We start from the raw sequence: 18,452 nt of genomic DNA on the forward strand, positions 1-18,452 counted from the left end.
CTATCAAAAGTCACTAGTCTTTGTTGAGTGTGGGCTCCCAAACTCTGCCAAAATAAGGCAACCACAGGAACCACACCAAGTGGGCACCCGCACCACGCTTTCTGCAGCCTGAGCCTTCCCTAAAATCCCAGAGCCACCTCTGGTTTCAAGGCCAGAGGCAGTTTATTATGGACAAAATTAAGCATATTGTAATTTGGGGAGTGTGTGAAAAGGCCCCAACACTCCCCCATGAGGAGAGAAGGGCCAGTTTAGTGGTTGGATTTAGAGAAAAATTTAAAGCGGGTTGTTTAGGGATAGATTGCACCTGATTAATTCAAAACAGACACAACAAATTTCCCTGGAAATGTTGACATTCTTAAAGATGAACGAGAAAGAACGTCATGGCTTACAAAAAAATTTTCTAACCATACAGTAAATGTGAGAATCAGAGAAGTCCAGATTTTTTGTTAAAGTGGATATGTGAAAGGAGCGCTTATTTTCCTTCTGTGGGGTCGCAGCCCAACTCCACAACCGGTCAGATAATTCTGAGCCTGGAAAACACTGAGAACGACTTCCAGATACAAACTGTTTACTGGCTATCCCCATCTCTGTACCTAGTATTTTTAAAAGGAAGTGGGGTTTTGGGTAGTAACAGTTTGTTATTTCTCATCGTTTGCAAGGGCCTGGTCAGAAGGAGGAATCCGCTATCGGGTGAAATGCACCGTGATCCTCGCCAAAGGGCTTTTTCCACTTGCCTGGCCTTTACTTGGGCTCCACAGGCACGGGGAGGGTGAGCGTTATTACCCAGGTAGAAATGGATGATATTTACTCCGAAATAAAACGTGGGCCTTGGGGGCTGCACATAACCTCTACACAGGCCTGGTTGAAGGAAGCATGCACGGAGAGCTTTAGGTCAAAGGCATCCTGAGGGGGACAGTGAAATTCAGCTGCTGGGAGGGAGGGTGAAAGGGAGAGAGGGAAAGACCGCAAAGGGGCTAGAGGGAAGACAATATCCAGGAGCCGACCCATGCTGCAACTGAATCGCTTTTCTTAATCTCTGGGGATGGGGGACCTTGAGAAGGCCCTGGCGATCGATAAACCGAATATTCTATTGAGGAAGTTAACACCTCGGTGTTATAGTCTGGGGAGTGCGGAGCCTTGGTCGGGGGGGGGGGGGGGGCGCGCGCGGTCCGGGATGCTGGGAGCTCCAAGACCAGTTGAAAGGGCAGCAGCATCTAACTTGAGCTTCTGCTGCGTGGATATCTTCTTGTGCGAACCAGCGGCAGCAGGCCGGCTGCGTCCCAGGCCCTGGGGCAGGCTGTCGGTTCGCTCGCAGCTCGGCCAGCCTCGGTGGGGGTGGGGCGGCGGTCTGGGACCAGAGAGGAACTCTTACCCGGGCTTACACACTCTTCATCATCGTCATCTTTTTTTTTTTTTTAAAGCAAGAAACAGCACAAACTCAACATCCCATTTGGTTTATTGCAAGGGGGAGAAAAGAGGTTGGAGAAAAACATTCAGCTTTCCCAAAGGTCAGTGAAGACCCAAGTGCCAATGCCATGGTCTGCAAGCCTGCAGCGGGCTTTCCACCTCCTCTAAGTCCGCCGCCAAGGGGGCCTTCTTAAAGCAGATGCAGTACCAAGCTGGCTTTTGTCACCTTGGTTGGCACCTGTGTGTTCTTGGATCCCATCCCGCCTAGAAGCCCATTTGGTCACCCTACAGGGCGCTGACCAGGCTGAGCCTGAGATGCCTACAGCCAGGCACCCGGCTTGTCTTACCAGTCAAACTGGCAGGGTTGCTGAATTCCTGAGAGTTCTGGAACATTCTGGAGGGCCCAAGGAGAAGGCTGTAAGGGGTCTGTGAACTCCTTGAAAATGATGGGTCAAATTGTGGGAATGCCCAGATGTGCATTTTTCACAGGATAAGAATCAGAGCTTGGCCTTAGCTTTTCCAAGGGGGCCTTAACTTTCAAAAAGAAAGATAGGCTTAGATCATTGACTTTCATTTTATTTTCTTAGCTTCTGCCATCTCAAGCATTCTCTCCTATAGCCACTGGCTCTTCCCTTCCCAGCCTACAGCCTTGGGAAAGCTGCTTTCTGCTTTTAGTGTGGAGAGGAACCAAATCCTGGCCCAAACGGTCTGCAGGGACTCATTCTCCTCAAGGACTCCTCTCCTGTTCTTGGGCCTTACTTCACACTCTGCAGAGCTTTCTTGATTGGCAAGCACAGTGCTTTGGGGCAAAGCCCCCTTCTCAGGCAGTCCTCAGTTCTGTGGCATTTCCCAGTAGCACGCTGAGTGCAACAGTCCCAATGCGTTCCACCCTCCTGGAGAGCTGGATAAGGACCAAGCCCATCCAGACAGGGGTCCTAGGTTGTCCTGCTCTGAAGCTTTTCCCTATTCAAGTTTGTTGGCCTCTGGGCCTAGCCAGGTTAGAATTTGTCTTGGCCTCGTTCGCCGGAAGGAGGTGGGGAGTGAAGGACAGTTCCTGATCTCTCCACACAGACTTGATTCGGCCGCTGCTGCTACTTGGGCCTCAGGATCTCGTTGGATTGGAGAGAATTGGTTCTCAGACTCTCTCCCCTTCTCCCCCCCGCCCCTTTCCTTTCTCTCCCTCAGCCCTTCTCTCCTTCTTGTCTCGATCCATCTCCCTCCTCTGCACCCCAGACGCTCGGTCCGCGGAGCCAGTCACCGTGAGGCACAGGCCGGCCGGGTGGAAGTGGCTGGAGCGCAGCGCAAGCCGTGGTTCGCCAGCTCTGCAGAGTGGGAAGCGGGGGTGCGGCGGCCCGCGGAGCAGCCACAACAGGCGCAGACCGCAACCGCTTGCATCTCAGAAGCCCGCGTCAGGGCTCTCCCGCCAGCCCTCCCGGCTACTCTCTCTCTGGGTCTTCTCGGGCTCGGCTTCCTTCTCCGACTAGGTGCACGACGGGAGGAACAAGGCCAAGTGCCTGGCACATCACCCGGGATGCAAGGGTCTTTCCCCGCTGTACGCAGAGGCCTGAGCGCTCTGCTTCTTGGGATCCCGGCGTTCGGCAGCGCCAGTCAAGGCCTCTGCAGGGGCTGGAGCTGGTGCGGCGGGCAGGCCTGGGGCATCCTGGAGAGCTGTGGCCCACAGGCCTGGGGCAAGGCAGCGAGCTCCCGGGCTCCACTGGATCCGGCCGGAAAAGGTATCATTTCCTGAGATACGTATGAGGCCCACACCGGGGCTAGCGCCCTGGGCCAGCAGTTTCCAGTTGACTAAGAGCGCGTCCCTACGGCCAGGGACGAAGGAGGCCCTGGAGTCTACTGAGCAAAGGGCCTGGCCTCCGAACGCTGCTATAAATGGGCCACGAGCCCAGCCCGGCCTTGCCGGGACGGATTTCCTCACCGCGGGTCTCGTTAAAATGCGCACACCGCAGGAGTGAGGGCTGCCCCAGCCGCGGGTTTAGAGGGGAGGGGGGAAGAGGGGAGGGGACGGAGAGGCAGGAGTGTGGTGACACTGGTTCCTGTCATAACCTCCGAGAGCGTGCGAATGCCAAGGCTAAAGGGAGAGCTTGAGGCGAAGGCGTCCATCCGCCGCCCCCTCCTCCAAGTTTCCCCCTCCAGGTCTTGTCTCCCGTCAAACCGAAGACCCTGAAGAGCAATGTTTCTTTCACTTCCCAGAAGCGGCATATGAGCTTGGAAGCTACCCGGGTGATGGGGCTGTGGGGTGCCTGGATCTGGCTGGGACCTCCAAATCGGGGTAGGGCAGTCTTTCAGCCAAGGTTACCAGTTGCTTTTACCAACACCCCCCGCCCCCCCGCCCCAGCTTGTTTCAGCTCACCAGGGTCCACCGACAGGAGCTGCAGAGAAAGCAAGCCAGGTGAGCACGCCAGAAGCAAAGATCCTAACTGGATCAACGACTGGCCGAGGGGAGTGTAGAGAGATGAGAAGCCATTTTGGGGAAAATTCTGTGTGGGGTGCAAGAAAGAAGTGTCAATAGCCAGCTGCCAGTGAGCGCTGGATCTCGGGACACTCTAAGGGTCTTCTTGGTGGCTTTAGGGCCAGGTCTGCCACTTTGGGGAGACAGCTCCAGGTCCCGAGCTGAAAAGGAAGAGCCTGAGGCCCCCACAGGTCCCCTTAGTGGTTAGAGTGCCTGGAGAGCTAGTGGCTGATTCCGAAACAAGAATGGGGAGCACCCAAGGCGGGCCGGGGTGCGCACCATAAACACCCCACTTGTTAACTGCGCGGGGGGCCCAAGGGCCCTTCAAACAGACCCGACAGGAGGGCTCACGTCCGAGCGTGGGCGGGGCTAGCACAGGGGCCAGGCCCCCCACTAGCCACGTTGGGGCAGCCCCCACAGCTCCTGGCCTTTGGGCTGAGGTATCGGGTGTGCGTCTCCCGGCCCATCAATACAGATTACATATTTATATCAATCATGCGCTCAGAGGGCGCCCTCGGAGAGCGGCCCCGCGCCTACGAAACCAAACTGGGAGTGGTCGCGCGGAAACTCTGGCTCAGGATTGGCTGCGGGCACCCGCCGCGATGCGGGGGGATTGCTAATCGTATTCAGCATGTTTTGCACAAGAAATGTCAGCCAGAAAGGGCTATCTGCTCCCTTCGCCAAATTATCCCACAACAATGTCATGCTCGGAGAGCCCCGCCGCGAACTCTTTTTTGGTCGACTCGCTCATCAGCTCGGGCAGAGGCGAGGCTGGCGGTGGTGGCAGCGGCGCGGGGGGCGGCGGCGGCGGCGGCGGCTACTACGCCCACGGCGGGGTCTACCTGCCGCCGGCCGCCGACCTGCCCTACGGGCTGCAGAGCTGCGGGCTCTTCCCGGCTCTGGGAAGCAAGCGCAATGAGGCGGCGTCGCCGGGCGGCGGCGGCAGCAGCGGGGGCCTGGGTCCCGGGGCGCACGGCTACGCGCCCGCACCTTTAGACCTGTGGCTGGACGCGCCCCGGTCGTGTCGGATGGAGCAGCCCGAGGGGCCGCCGCCGCCGCCGCCCCAGCAGCAGCCACCGCCCCCGCCGCAACCACCCCAACCCCCGCCGCAGGCCACCTCGTGCTCTTTCGCGCAGAACATCAAAGAGGAGAGCTCCTACTGCCTCTACGACTCGGACAAATGCCCCAAAGGCTCCACCGCCACAGCCGAGCTGGCCCCCTTCCCGCGGGGCCCGCCGCCCGACGGCTGCGCCCTGGGCACCTCCAGCGGGGTGCCAGTGCCCGGCTACTTCCGCCTCTCCCAGGCCTATGGCACGGCCAAGGGTTACGGCAGCGGCGGCGGCGCGCAACAGCTCGGCGCCGGCCCGTTCCCCGCTCAGCCCCCCGGGCGCGGCTTCGATCCGCCACCCGCGCTCGCCTCGGGCTCAGCGGATGCAGCCCGGAAAGAGCGAGCCCTCGATTCACCGCCGCCCCCTACGCTGACTTGCGGTGGCGGCGGCGGCGGCGGGGGCTCACAGGGCGACGAGGAGGCGCACGCGTCGTCCTCGGCCGCAGAGGAGCTCTCCCCAGCCCCTTCCGAGAGCAGCAAAGCCTCGCCCGAGAAGGACTCCCTGGGTAAGCCGGGCGCGCCGAAGGGCCGCAGTCAGGCGAGCAGACAGGCCGACCCAGAGAAGGGAAAGAGCAGAGAGCCAGGAGTGCGCGCAGCAGCCGGCCGGCCTTGGCCCAAGCTGCAGGCAGGCTGACCTTGTGAACTTGCTTTTTAATATTTGGGCGTGGGGACGCAGTAAAAATTCATGTCCGGCTTAGCGCCCCACACCAAGACGGCCGCCGCGCTGGCCTCAGCTCACCCCCCATTGGGGGCGAGGGCATGGACGAGCAGCCCCCCTCTTGTGCATGCCCTTCTCCGTGGCCCGGAGCACCCTAAGCCGTGGTCTGGGCCCAGCCTGCGAGGCGCGGCCCACGCGGGGGGAGGGGGAGGGAGGAAAGTGGCTCGCCCGCAGATAGCGCGGATGTTTGTAAGGCATCCAAAATAAGCAGCCGCCAGCACCAATAAATAAGCCCATTAACCGGCGAAGTTCGAGTTTACGATCCCCCATGCTTTTTTTCAAAGTTGCTGGAGGGGCGGGAATCCTTGCGGGGAGAAGAAAAGGCAAATCCGGCCGGGTCGGCGGGGCCCTGAGCCTAGAGTCAGAAAGGGGCCATTTCGCTTCTCCTGGAACTCGGAATCGCCCAGACTGCCCGTCCCTGGCTCCTGGAAAGACGTGAGGGACGGCCCTTGACCCCGATTCGGTTTTTCGTGCCTTCCCCATGGCCCAACGATGTCCTTGTTCCTCTCCTCATTGGGCCTTAGGCAATCAGGGGACGGGAATGGGACAAAGCCACGCTGCCGGCCTCCCTTCCAAGTGAGCACCCAGGTCTCCAGCCTGGGGGCTGCAGGAAATGTTTGTCTGCCTTGGGGCAAGAAGCAAAGAAAGGCGTTAAGTTCAAGATACACAGCCTGCCCTCCCAGGCCGTTCTGTCTGTGAGCGCCGGACAGCTTTGTGCTAAAACAGGTGTTTGGGGAAAAGTGGAGGAAAATGTAAATCGGGAAGGCAGGTGTAGATTGGAGGCCCTCTCCATTTTGCTCATGCCCTTTGGAGGAACTGCTCTTCCTGAGCAAGCTAAAGGGGTGTGTACGTGTAAAACTCTCTCTGTGTGACTTAGGGCATCCAAGTCCCAAATTCACCCCTGCGCACAGCCTAGCGTGGCCCCTATTTAACCTTCCCTTCTTTATTCTCTTAAATGCTAGGCAATTCCAAAGGCGAAAACGCAGCCAACTGGCTCACGGCAAAGAGCGGCAGGAAGAAGCGCTGCCCCTACACCAAGCACCAGACGCTGGAGCTGGAGAAGGAGTTTCTGTTCAACATGTACCTTACTCGAGAGCGGCGCCTAGAGATCAGCCGCAGCGTCCACCTCACGGACAGACAAGTGAAAATCTGGTTTCAGAATCGCAGGATGAAACTGAAGAAAATGAACCGAGAAAACCGAATCCGGGAGCTCACAGCCAACTTTAATTTTTCCTGATGAAGCTCCAGGCAATGCCGTTTTTTCGCTGCCAGAGAGCCGTTCTCCTCCCTCTGCCTTCGGCCTCTGCCCAGGAACTCGCACCTGTGCCGGAGCCCCGTTCCTCCCTCCCACACTCGCCATCTCGCTGGCCGTTACATCTGTGCAGGGCTGGTTTGTTCTGACTTTTTCTTTGTCTGCTCGCTTGGTGCTGGTTTACTTGTTTTCTGGGGGAAAAAGCCATATCGTGCTAAATTTCTATAGAGATAAATATTATCCTCAAGTGTTGAGTGGTGACCGGCTGGTTTGCTGTCTCGGGGTTCCTCTGCTGGAAATGGCTCCTGTCCTCCCGGTGGAGCTGGTTTCCTGCGGGGGCGGGCAAACCTAGCCGGAAGACCGAGGTCCCATTGTAGGCGCTGAGGTGTCTGGCCTGAGGTCAATGGTGCAAGGAGCCGCCACCGGGCTCGCCTGCCTGGAGTGCTGGGCTGTGTTTAATCAGGGGACACAGGCCCCTGGGTTTCTTTTTTCTTTCTTTCTTCCTTGGCAAAGAGAAGGGCTTGCAAGCATGGACATGCAGGCTGGCAAAAGGGCTTGGCTTTGGCTGATGAGAAAATTGAGAGTCAGAAAGATTAATCTTTCTTTTCTCTGTAAGATATCCCAGCTCTAAAAGGGGGGGAAAAAAAAAAGAACGACAAGGAGAAGGAAACTTCTCTTCCAGTTTGTGTGAGGTCTTGCATTGTGGGACTAAATTATTTCACTTACCTCTGAACTTCCATATCCTTCTGGCTGTAGATAAATAATCTAATATAGTTTTGTTTATGCGTGCGGATTTAGTGGGGGTTTTTGGGTCATCAAATAATTGTTACCACTGGTAACGCGACAAGCACACCACAATTCTCCCTATCTTGTGGAGAGTTTTCTTTCTCATTTTCTTTTTTCTTCTTCCTCTTTTATTTTTTCTTTTCTAAAATTCACAGAATCCGAGGAGGGCTGGGCAAGCAGATTAGACTAGAGAAGGGAGACATTGTTTGGGTTTCCTTTATACTGTGAAGTTACATGCATAAAAGGGTCAAACCTGTAGGTGCAGAAAAAGAAAAATTATAAATACAAATCTGTATAAATGTTTATTATTATGAAAAATTGCCAATCTTGTTTTATGCAAATGCATTCTATCATTATTATAAATGTTAGTTCTAGCTCTATTTACTTCTAATCTTAAATCAGAATAAATTAATATTGTAATGCTGCTGTGCGTGGAAAAAAGACGATGTTTATGTTCTTATAGAAGAATAAAAGCTGTGGAATGAAGCTTTTTAATTTTACCTCTTTTTTTGACTTCTTATCTTCACCTTCCACTTTATCCCGTTCACCACTTTTACAACAGGAGGACTAGCCCGCGCCCCCTGCAATTACTTTAGGCATCTATTTAAATATTACCTAGACGGTCGTAATTTGTCTGGGCCCTATAGCCCTGGTGCCGTAAGGTTTGTCGGCTTTTGTTCAGTTTTATGACTCGCTAGTATATCTGGATTGTAGCTGTCCTGGACCAGTGGTTTCAGTTGAGAGGGGAGCTGCATAGACAGAGGAAGCCAAACAGGATTTCTTTCGGGAGCCCCAGGGAGGCTCGCAGACGCCGGTTGTTTTGTGGGTCCCCTGGTCTTAGATGACCCCCAGCCTAGGAATCCGGGGAGCAGGCTGGGCCCAGAGCGCGTCCCTAGCATCCGCGGCAGCAGCTAGGTAGCCTGCTGCGGGCTGCAAGCCCCCCTCCCCCAGCACGGCCTCCCCCACCTGGTCGCCCTCAGCGGGGCCACGCGTTTCCTGCTCGCGGGAGGTGGGGGGGGGGGCGACCGCAGGGGGAGGGGGCGCGGGAGCGCGCGCCCCGGCTGGCTGGCTGGCTGGGAGGGAGAGAGGGGGAGAGCGAGCCGTGGGGAGCGAGCGCCGGAGGCCGAGACAAGACAGGGAGCTGGGCTCGGTGCCGTCCCCGGCGCTTTCGAGTCGCCCAGGGCTGCCGCCGCTTGGCGCCGGCTCGCTGAGAAGCAAGATTTGGGAAACCAGCACGCACACTGCTCACTCTCCTTTCTTCTCGCTTTTCCTTCTCCTTCCATTTTCCTCTCTCTCCTTTACCTTCCTCCCCCCTCTCTCCCAGGTTTAGCTTACCGGGGCCGGTGGCTTCTCCCTCGGTGAGGCCTTAGCGGCAGCGCGGGACACACAGTGGCAGCGCGGGCGCAGGTTGGCAAGGGGCCGGGCCGGGCGCGATCGCAGGGTTCTCGCTTGGCTGCGGCGGTGGCGGCGGCGGCGGCGGTGGCGGCGGCGGCGGCGGCGGGCGAGGCAGCCCCGCGCGGGCAGCACCAGAACTGGTCGGTGATTTAGGTAGTTTCCTGTTGTTGGGATCCACCTTTCTCTCGACAGCACGACACTGCCTTCATTACTTCAGTTGAAATCGTCTCCAGGTACCTGTGCGCGCGGGGGCCGGGCCAGGCGGGGCATCCGGGCCCTGGTCGTGCCAGGCCTGCGGTGGCAACCTCGGCTTTTCCCACGCAGGAGCCTCGTCCCTGCCTCCTTCCCAGCGCTTTGCCAGGCTGTTGGCCTCAATCCCTATCCCCACCTGGCCCTGAGCAGGTATGGTCAGGTTAGCCGCTCCTTGGCGGACGCCGGGGGCGTGGTAGGAATTCTGGGCCCTGAGCCATTCAAGGTCAGGGGCGCACGCTTCCATCCTGGGCCTCCCCCAACTCCGGGCCATTCTCTTGCAAGGCTGGGACGCTACCAGCCCCAATCCAGGGTAGGAGACCAGGAAAGATCCCTCTGAGAGAGACTCAGGCCAAACTAGGAGGGACAGGGCAGAAAGGGGCTGGGATCCTGGCCTTGTCACTTACCCTTCTCTCTGTAAGCCGCCCTCTGCTCCCAGGAGTCGCCTTTGACTCTTTCCTTCCTTCTTTTCTTCCCTCCTTTCTTCCTCTTTTTTCTTCTTCTTTATCTTTCCCTTTACTTCTTTCTTTCCTTCCCTTCATTTCTTTCATCTTCGGTCTCTCTGTGCCCAGTTTTCCATCTCCACTTCCTGTCCTCCCATCTCTTCCTCTGGGAGGGACCCAGGGCTAGCTTGGGGAGAGCCTGGGGCGGGGATCTTATTTTTTGATGCGTGTTCAAGTTGTGGTCAGAATCTGCCAAGGAAGGGCTCGCGTGGGACAGCTGTCGAGGGCTGTGGATCAGGGCCTGGTGTGCCACTGCACAGACAAGACCTCGGTTATGATCACGACCTGATGGCGGCGGCCTTGCGTTCTTACTCCGTGGGTCGGCAACCACAGCCTAAGAGATCCGATTAGGGGGCATTCGCGGCGTTTCTGTGTGCCCACACCGAGGGCAAGGAGGCCTTCGCTGGCCTCACGGGGCACTTGAGGCTGGGACCTGGGCTGAGGCCCAGCCAGGCTCTGTGGAGCCTGGCCACGCAGGGAACCGCGCCTGGAAGCTTCCTCCGCTTTCCGGGGCCTGCCGGTCCCAACTCTGGCTTTAACCACTGTAAGGGAGCCCGGCTAGGGCAAAGATTGGTTGCTTGATTGCCCGTAGCTTCTATCAGGTTCAGAGTCTGTTAGAAATGGCATCCTTGTGCGGGCGGGTGCTGGAGAAAGGGACCCTTCCAGCTCCAGTCTGTTTCAAATAATAGGGGAAAGGAATCTTAAATTCCACAACCATTGTATTACAAACTTGAGCCCTTGTTGCAAGTTGTAGTCCACCATTGGAAGCCAGTCGAAGGATTCTTGCTACCGAACTGAAAACAACTTTCATCCCCTCCCTGCCCCCAAACACACACACACATACACACACACACACATGCAGGGGCCTTCAGACTCATGCCCACCCAGCTGTGTTTCCCTTCCCAGCTCTGGCTGTGGGCCCTGGAACTGTTTCCATTGCTCTGTCTGCGGTCCTGTTATCTGAAAGGCCAGCACACCGCTCTCCTCTCAACTCCTCTGTACCATTTTCCGGACCAGAGTATTGGATTTGTTTTGGAGGCCAAGGTTTTAGAACTCTCAGGCGAAAAGAGGCGGTTTGTAATTACATCCATTTATTTATTTTTTAAAAATATACACACGCAGTCCCTTTCATTTCCAAAATAAAAGCTGATTCAAAAGCCTGAATATTTTCTCCCCAAATCTCTGGGCAGAAGAGAGGTCATATTAGGTTTTTCTGATTTTTCTCCCTTTTTAGGCATCAGTAAGGCCTGCTTAACACTCCACGCCTGCTAATTATGTGGTAACTGTCCTATTTTGGGAGCTAAGGCTATTTAAACAGACTTTTTATTTAAAAAAAATACTAATAATAATTCAAGGCTTCTCTGGGCAAAAAAGTCGAAAAGCAACTAGGCGAGTCCAGCCTGTTGGCAGACAATTACAATTAGGAGCGAGGTTTCCTCCAGGGTTAATATTTCTTAATGAAAATCTCAGAGGCACCGCGAACTGCCCAATATTTGGGACACACCGGGATGCGGTGGGGGTGGAGATAAGGTAGAGGAATGTAAAGGAAAAGGACAATATTACGGGGGAGGAGGCTAAGGCGACCGGGACCAGCCACATCGGAGTTCGCTGTGTCGGCCACTTCCCTCTTCCGGCGAGAGCGGATAACGGGGCACCCGGTTGGTCTCCGCCACGCTTCGCAGCCTCGATCTGGGGGAGAGCCCGGCATTTGAGGGTCCCCGTCCCGGATAGGGATGTATCAGGGTTTGGGGGAGGATTACTGGAACTGTTGGGGAGGATGGAGGCAGAAAAGGAGATGGAAGCGCCCTCGCCGCCTGCCCGCGCCGCCAGGGAAGTGGGCTAATGAGAAACACACTCTTGCAGGCACAGTGTTCACACGTGAATTTAATTACCCCGTTTTTAGGAGTCGCTGCTTTCCGTTCGGATTTGGGGTGGGTTTTTTCTTCCAACTAACAGAGGCCGCGAGGCCTCTTAATTTAACCCTGAAAGACTCTTAAGGGGTGAGAAATACCCTCCTCAATGTGGCCAAGCCAAGGAATGGGATTAAAGTCAATGCCCCGTGCCCCTCCCCGTTTTAATTTCTAGCCCTGGACTTGAGCTGCGGTCGCCTAGCTTTGGGCCTTGTAACCCTGTGGAGCCGTCCGGCCTGGTGAAAACCGAGGCGGGGCCCGGGGCGGGGGCCAGAAAGAAAGGAAGGAAGGAGCCCTGAAGAACTCATACAGGGCCCGAGGCCAGCCGCTCCGGTGCGGGCCTCCCAGCTACCCGAGCTGCGCGGTCTCTTTGGCCGAACTGCGTCTCGCAAGCCGATCTCGCCTTCCACTGAGGCTGCCTCGTGTTTTTTTTCGCAGCTAGGGTTTGGGGAGTGCGACAAAGCTTGCAGAGCTCAGCGTGAGGGCCTTTGAGGTCGGGGCACAGTGTTGGGTCGCCTGCTGCGTTCGCCTGGGTGTCGTGATTCCCGGCTGAGGACCCGAGGACCCGTAGGGCGCGGGGGCCGCGTGTGCGCGCGGCCGGGACCGAACCCGCAGCACAACCTGGCCCTCAAACCCTTTGGCTCAGGGACAGCCGGCCGCTCCTCGGTCGGGCGCTAGCTGTTAGCAAAGCGGCGAAGCTGGGAGCTAGCTGCCCGGGTGCCCTGGGATCCAATGGGGCAGATTTCCGGGCCCCACAATAGGCGGTGCCCTCTCGGAGGCCTGTCCTTGCCCAGCGCGCTCGGGCAGGGGCGGTGGTGGCTCAGTTTGGGATGGATACTGCGTTGAATTTGACTTGTCGCGGCCGGCCCGGGGTAAACTCGCATCTCTGGGGACTGCAGGAATTATTTACAGGGAGCTCGCCAACCAAACACAACAGTGTAATTTAACCTTTCCAAGTCCTCGTAAATTTTTACAGCTGGGAGCCATGGCGAAGCAACCGAATCTGCTGGTCGTTCCCAACTTCCCACCAGCCTGTGTGGCTTCTGAAACAATAACTCCTTATGAAATATCATAAATATAGATTTAAATACAGTAGAGCGAGAATGCGATTTGGCTGCTTTTTTATGGCTTCAATTATTGTCTAACTTTATGTGAGGGGCTCCACTGGCCGCACTTGCACGCGGGACCCGCGCCTTGCTGATGGCGTGATTAATTGTGATATAAAATAGTCCGCTTAGGAAGTGTGCGTCTGGTGGTGGCGGTGGGAGGGGAGGGAGTGCAGAGGCAAGGCCAGATTTGATCTTTTAATCTTCGTTGGCCACAATTAAAACAAACCCGATCGTGGAGCGCCGCGATCCCTTTGCATAAAAACATATGGCTTTTGCTATAAAAATTATGACTGCAAAACACCGGGCCATTAATAGCGTGCGGAGTGATTTACGCGTTATTGTTCTGCCGGGCGGGCACGTGACGCGCGCGGCCAATGGGGGCGCGGGCGCTGGCAACTTATTAGGTGACTGTACTTCCCCCCCTGGTGCCACCAAGTTGTTACATGAAATCTGCAGTTTCATAATTTCCGCGGGTCGGGCCGACCGGCCAGGCACGGGGCACAGCGATGGCCACCACCGGGGCCCTGGGCAACTACTACGTGGACTCGTTCCTGCTGGGCGCCGACGCTGCGGACGAGCTGGGCGCGGGCCGCTACGCGCCCGGGGTCCTGGGTCAGCCTCCCCGGCAGGCCACCGCGCTGGCGGAACACCCCGACTTCAGCCCGTGCAGCTTTCAGTCCAAGGCGGCGGTGTTCGGCGCCTCGTGGAACCCGGTGCACGCGGCGGGCGCCAATGCGGTGCCCGCCGCAGTGTATCACCACCATCACCACCACCCTTACGTGCACCCCCAGGCGCCCGTGGCGGCGGCGGCCCCGGACGGCAGGTACATGCGCTCCTGGCTGGAGCCCACGCCCGGCGCGCTCTCCTTCGCGGGCTTGCCCTCCAGCCGGCCTTACGGCATTAAACCTGAACCACTGTCCGCCAGAAGGGGTGACTGTCCCACGCTTGACACTCACACTTTGTCCCTGACTGACTATGCTTGTGGTTCTCCTCCAGTTGATAGAGAAAAACAGCCCAGTGAAGGCGCCTTCTCCGAAAACAATGCTGAGAATGAGAGCGGCGGAGACAAGCCCCCCATCGATCCCAGTAAGTGTGTCCTCCCTTCAGGCCGGCCGCCGCCTCCACGCCGGCCACCAGGATCTGCCAGCCCTTCAGCTTTCTCTCGAGCCTGCCTTCGCCTGCGCTGGGAGCCTCTTGAGCAGGGGCCGGGAACCAGAAGTTGCTGTTTAGAATGCCTCAGATGGGGCCCCAATTCCAGAGAACAGTGACAAGCTGGCTGCCGCGTTCGGGGGGAGGGGAGGCGGCTGCTGCCGAGAGAGAGAGGGGGCGGGGCGGGCGCTGCCGGCCAAGCCAAGACCAGCAGCCCCTCTCCCTGGCTGCCCGGTTCCAGGACAGCACTTTGGGCCGTTCTTCGAAAGCAGCTCGTCAGAGAGAATCTTTTGTGCGGCTAGATTGTCCTGGAGCGGCGGCAGCAACTGTAGCCTAGACCCTGGAGAAGACAGCCGATCCCCTCCACTTCTTGCCTTCAGCCAGTGATGGCGTAAATCCTGCCCAGGATGAGGCTGTAGGCGACCGGGCCACGGTGGTCCGCATGCCAGATTATTCAAATAAACTGGAGACGTGATCTACGCCCCGCGGTTGCTCAGGGGCGCCTTGCCGGCTGCCCGGCTCCCACGGCCTTCCAGGGAGGTCAAAGACGGAATGGGGAAAGTAGAAGGAAAGGTGGGGAAGGGTGGATAGAGAGAGAGAGAGGGAGAGGGTGTGTGTGTTAGTGAGAGGGAGAGAATATTAACGTTGCAGGAACACAGGGCAGCGTGCTTTCCCCCTGCCTGGCAAGAAGAGGATCTATTTCCAAATTTCACTCCTTGCACAGTGTGCAAAGGGCAGGACGAAGGAGAGGAAAAGGACAGGAGGACAGTGGAGGAGAAAGGAGGGTCTGGGAAGGGAGGGGGAAGCCGAGGTTTTCCTGCGTGCAATTGTAAGTGACTGTTCCTCTGTCTGTCTGCCGGGATGCCTTTGTGTACGGTTCGCAGCGCTTCCCCAACCAGTTCAACAGCGCCCTGCACTTTGGCGGAAGACCCCAGGAGATTCCCTGGCCCCAGTGGAGGGGCGAGGTAGGTGCTTCTCCTCTTGCTAAATCCCCTGTCTCCCTCGCAGGCAACCCAGCTGCCAACTGGCTCCACGCGCGCTCCACGAGGAAGAAGCGCTGCCCCTACACAAAACACCAAACGCTGGAACTGGAGAAGGAGTTTCTGTTCAACATGTACCTCACCAGGGACCGCAGGTACGAGGTGGCCCGGCTGCTCAACCTCACCGAGAGGCAGGTCAAGATCTGGTTCCAGAACCGCAGGATGAAAATGAAGAAAATCAACAAGGACCGAGCAAAAGACGAGTGATTCAACTGGAGTTCATTTAGAAAAGAGTGAGCTAGAGAGAAAGAGAAAGGACTGCCTGATCCTCTCCCACCCCTATTCCCACCCCAGCCTCCACCACCCCGCACAAAGCGGCTCTAAACTCCGGGCCTCATCTCCCACCCCCCCCTCCCCGCAAGCCCTGCTCAGGCTGGCTCCCCCCCCCCCAACGCCCCGGCCTGCCGCTTTGATGGAGGAGGTATTGTAAGCTTTCCATTTTCTATAAGATGAAAAAAAAAAAATGGGGGGACATTTTCACTGATGGCTGTGTGTGCTAGCTTGTATATATTTTTTTAAAAAAATCTACCTGTTCCTGACTTCAAACAAACAAACAAACAAAAAAACTACCTTTTTATAATGCACAACTGTTGATGGCGGGCTGTATAGTTTTTAGTCTGTGTAGTTAATTTAATTTGCTCTTTGTGCGGCAGAGCGATCTGCCCAGATACTTGAACACTGTGTTTTATTGTGGTAATTATGTTTTGTGACTCAAACTTCTGTGCTGGGTGACGCACCCGTTGTGATTGTGAGAGCTTAGAATTCAATTTCAACTCAGGTTGTTGATGAGGGAGAAAAACAGTTGCATAGAGTATAGCTCTGTAGTAGAATCTGTCTTCTGTATGACTAGGCTGTTCGCCTTTGATTGTAAACTAGCTGTAAGGATTTCCCAGTGAAATAAAATTTTAAAAGAAAGAAAGTGTTCTCCTGGATGCATAGATTCATGGTTTTTTCCTCTTTTGAAATGCGGGCATTTTAGTCTCTACATGCTCTATAGACCTGTCTTGTTCATTGTGTATATAATCCACATATTAAAGAAAAAGTAATCAATCAGACAAGCTTGAATATTGTTTTTGCACCGGATGAACATTGAGGAAATTCGGAGCTATACATATGTGCAGAAGGTTACTACCTATGGTTTACATTTAATTTTAATGGGGGGGGAATGAATGCTTATTGTAATGGAGTTAATTTTATTGATAATAAATTATACACTATGAAACCGCCATTGGGCTGCTGTAGATTTGTATCCTTGATGAACCTGGGGTTTCCATCGGGCTGAACATACACTGTATATTTTGTGATAGTTACCTCAAGACCTACTGACCAAATTGTTGTGTTGAGATGGTATTTAACTTTTTGCCAAATAAAATATATTGATTCTTTTCTATTTATTGCGGGTCAGCTCTTTGCACCTTTTTCTCTGGGATAAGGGAGCGGGGGTAGAGTCTCTGGGTGGGGGCCGGGCCGGGGTGCAGGAGGACAGAATCTCAGTTTCACCTCTGGCGGCGGGCTGTTGGAGCGGGAGCCTGCCGCACCCAGCTGCGCTCCCGCTGGCGGCGCAAGCACGGGAGGAAGGCTGCACGACGAGGGCCGGCGAGGCCTAGCTCCCGCCTCTGACCTGCCCCACTTGCGGGGAGGCCCAGAGGCCTCTGAGGAGCAGGGCTGGGGGCTCGGGTCTCGTTGGCCAGTAGTAGTGAAAGGCCATCCTTTCATCTTGGCGCCCCAAGAAATTCCCCTGACACGGGTGCACTGAGACTCCCGAGGCCTTCCCCTGGCACGGGGCGGGGAGTGTGAGGGCAGCACCGCGGGCTGAAGGGCCTGCCTCCTGAGGAGTCTTCAGGGAGGGAAACAGGAGCCCGGCTGCCCCGACGCGGCCTCCAGGACAGACATTTGCGGACTCTCAGGGGACGGAAGTCTTGCGCCCCCCGCCCCCGCCCCTCAGCGTCCTGTCCGGCTGGCCCGGGGGATTCGGGGTTCTGTACGGCGCTCCCCTCCCGAGCACAAGTCCTGGCAGAGGCAGGGCCTAGGCAGCCAGCGAGCTGGACGCGCCATAAAAGCAAATGAGGGCTGTTGCCGTTTATGGGGTGTAAAGGGCTGCGGGGGGAACAGCCACAACATCGGAGGCCCAAGCGCCTTAGAGATGTGGCCAGAGGGTTCAGCATAATCTCCCCCCTTTTCTTTTCTCGCTCTCCCCGCCCTCCCCCCACTACCCCGAAACTGCTGGAAAGTTATCTGAGTTCCGACGCCTAAAGGGGGAACCTGGACGCCGGGGGGATGGGTCTTCTCCTCACACCCCCACCCCCACCCCGCCGCCAGGTTGGGACGCCCTCTGTTGTTGCAGACAGAAGGAACTTCAAAGAATGGGCAGTAAGGGTGTGCCATAAAGGCCGGGTCTGCGAACTGTCTGGAATTCGGCCCTTAATGAGTTTACAACTGTCCAGCCCCAATTAAGATTTTCCACCAAAGCCTTTTCATTTGTTCTGTCTGCACCGATAAAGCGGCTGCGGAAACAACTCTTTTATGGGCACTGCGCTCTCGGCAGCGTAGATTCCGGGCTCCACGCACACCCCCCGCCAGGGACTGGGCCCTCGCCCAGCTTTGGGAGCGCGGCGCCCTGCCCGGCCCGGCGCGGCAGACGAAGTTCAGGCCGCGCGGCCGGGGCTGCAGTGCAGGGACTCTGCCAGCAGATGGCAGTATGGCTCCACGCAAGAGGCGTCCACGCCGCCATCTCCCGCCGCCGCAACCCTGGGAAGTTCCTAAGATGTCGACTTGACGCTAGCCTTTCTCGAATCGGAGCCCCAGATCTGAATGAACTGCGGTCGTATATTTTCTTTGCTGCTCACGCCCGCCCGGAAACCTCGCTGGGAAACAAGCAAGCTGTGGGACTCGCCCGACCTGCACCGCTCCCGCCCTCTTTCCTCTCCCCGATTCCGGAGGCCTAGTGCTGCGTGGCTGCAGCCGTCCGGCGGCTGCGGGGCGGCAGCTCCAGGCGCGGGGGTGGCTCTGGGGTCACCGTCCCCAGGCCGGGACAAGACTTGGGGCAGCGCGACGCTCGGAGAACTCGGTTTGACCCAGCGGACAAACCAGGACTAGGGCCTACAGCCCCGGGACTTGGTGACACCCCCCCCCAGAGGGTATGCAGAGGGCGCATACCTTGGCCAAGGCTCCTGCGGCAGCCGGGGAGGCTCCCTAACGCTGCGCCCCGGTAGGAGGCCCGGTGAGCCAGCACCCGCAGGAGAGCCGGGACCCCAGGACCCGGCCGCCTCGAATAAGTGGCAATAAAATTAGGCGGCTGAAGATCGGGGGGGGGGGGGGGGAGGCATTCTTGGTGACTTTCTAGTGTGGGTTTGGCGGCT

At 56.9% G+C, this 18,452-nt stretch overlaps 2 protein-coding genes and 1 long non-coding RNA gene across 6 annotated transcripts; 2 read left to right on the forward strand and 1 right to left on the reverse strand.

Annotated features, from left to right (window-relative positions):
• Positions 1–3,146: 3,146 nt before the first annotated feature.
• On the forward strand, positions 3,147–7,605 carry HOXA10 (homeobox A10). Its single transcript, XM_045864521.3, has 2 exons — positions 3,147–5,488; positions 6,663–7,605. Exons 1-2 carry the CDS (start codon positions 4,522–4,524, stop codon positions 6,935–6,937), a joined length of 1,242 nt encoding a protein of 413 aa, XP_045720477.1. The 5' UTR covers positions 3,147–4,521; the 3' UTR covers positions 6,938–7,605.
• On the reverse strand, positions 7,103–10,446 carry LOC135362096 (uncharacterized). 4 transcript variants are annotated; one of them, XR_010406463.1, is made up of 3 exons: positions 9,790–10,446; positions 9,074–9,294; positions 7,103–7,991 (listed from the first exon to the last, which is right to left on the reverse strand). It is a non-coding gene; the product is annotated as an uncharacterized LOC135362096 (long non-coding RNA). The 4 variants fall into 4 exon arrangements; XR_010406461.1 differs by having other exon boundaries at positions 9,074–9,425; positions 9,790–10,417; XR_010406462.1 differs by lacking the exon at positions 9,790–10,446 and adding an exon at positions 8,354–8,487 and having other exon boundaries at positions 9,074–9,542.
• A 1,494-nt stretch (positions 10,447–11,940) lies between these two features.
• Positions 11,941–16,483, forward strand: HOXA9 (homeobox A9). Its single transcript, XM_045864522.3, has 2 exons — positions 11,941–13,990; positions 15,062–16,483. Exons 1-2 carry the CDS (start codon positions 13,411–13,413, stop codon positions 15,298–15,300), a joined length of 819 nt encoding a protein of 272 aa, XP_045720478.1. The 5' UTR covers positions 11,941–13,410; the 3' UTR covers positions 15,301–16,483.
• The last annotated feature ends 1,969 nt before the right edge of the window (positions 16,484–18,452 follow it).

Source organism: Mirounga angustirostris, unplaced genomic scaffold, assembly GCF_029215605.1.
Source record: "Mirounga angustirostris isolate CCGP_5_RB_7025 unplaced genomic scaffold, mMirAng1.0.hap1 SCAF_12, whole genome shotgun sequence".
Taxonomy (NCBI): domain Eukaryota; kingdom Metazoa; phylum Chordata; class Mammalia; order Carnivora; family Phocidae; genus Mirounga; species Mirounga angustirostris.

Coding starts and splice junctions, on each gene's coding strand:
- HOXA10 (XM_045864521.3), top strand. CDS start 4,522: ATGTCAGCCAGAAAGGGCTATCTGCTCCCTTCGCCAAATTATCCCACA. Junction 5,489..6,662: donor GCCCGAGAAGGACTCCCTGG/GTAAGCCGGGCG, acceptor CTTAAATGCTAG/GCAATTCCAAAGGCGAAAAC.
- HOXA9 (XM_045864522.3), top strand. CDS start 13,411: ATGGCCACCACCGGGGCCCTGGGCAACTACTACGTGGACTCGTTCCTG. Junction 13,991..15,061: donor CAAGCCCCCCATCGATCCCA/GTAAGTGTGTCC, acceptor TCTCCCTCGCAG/GCAACCCAGCTGCCAACTGG.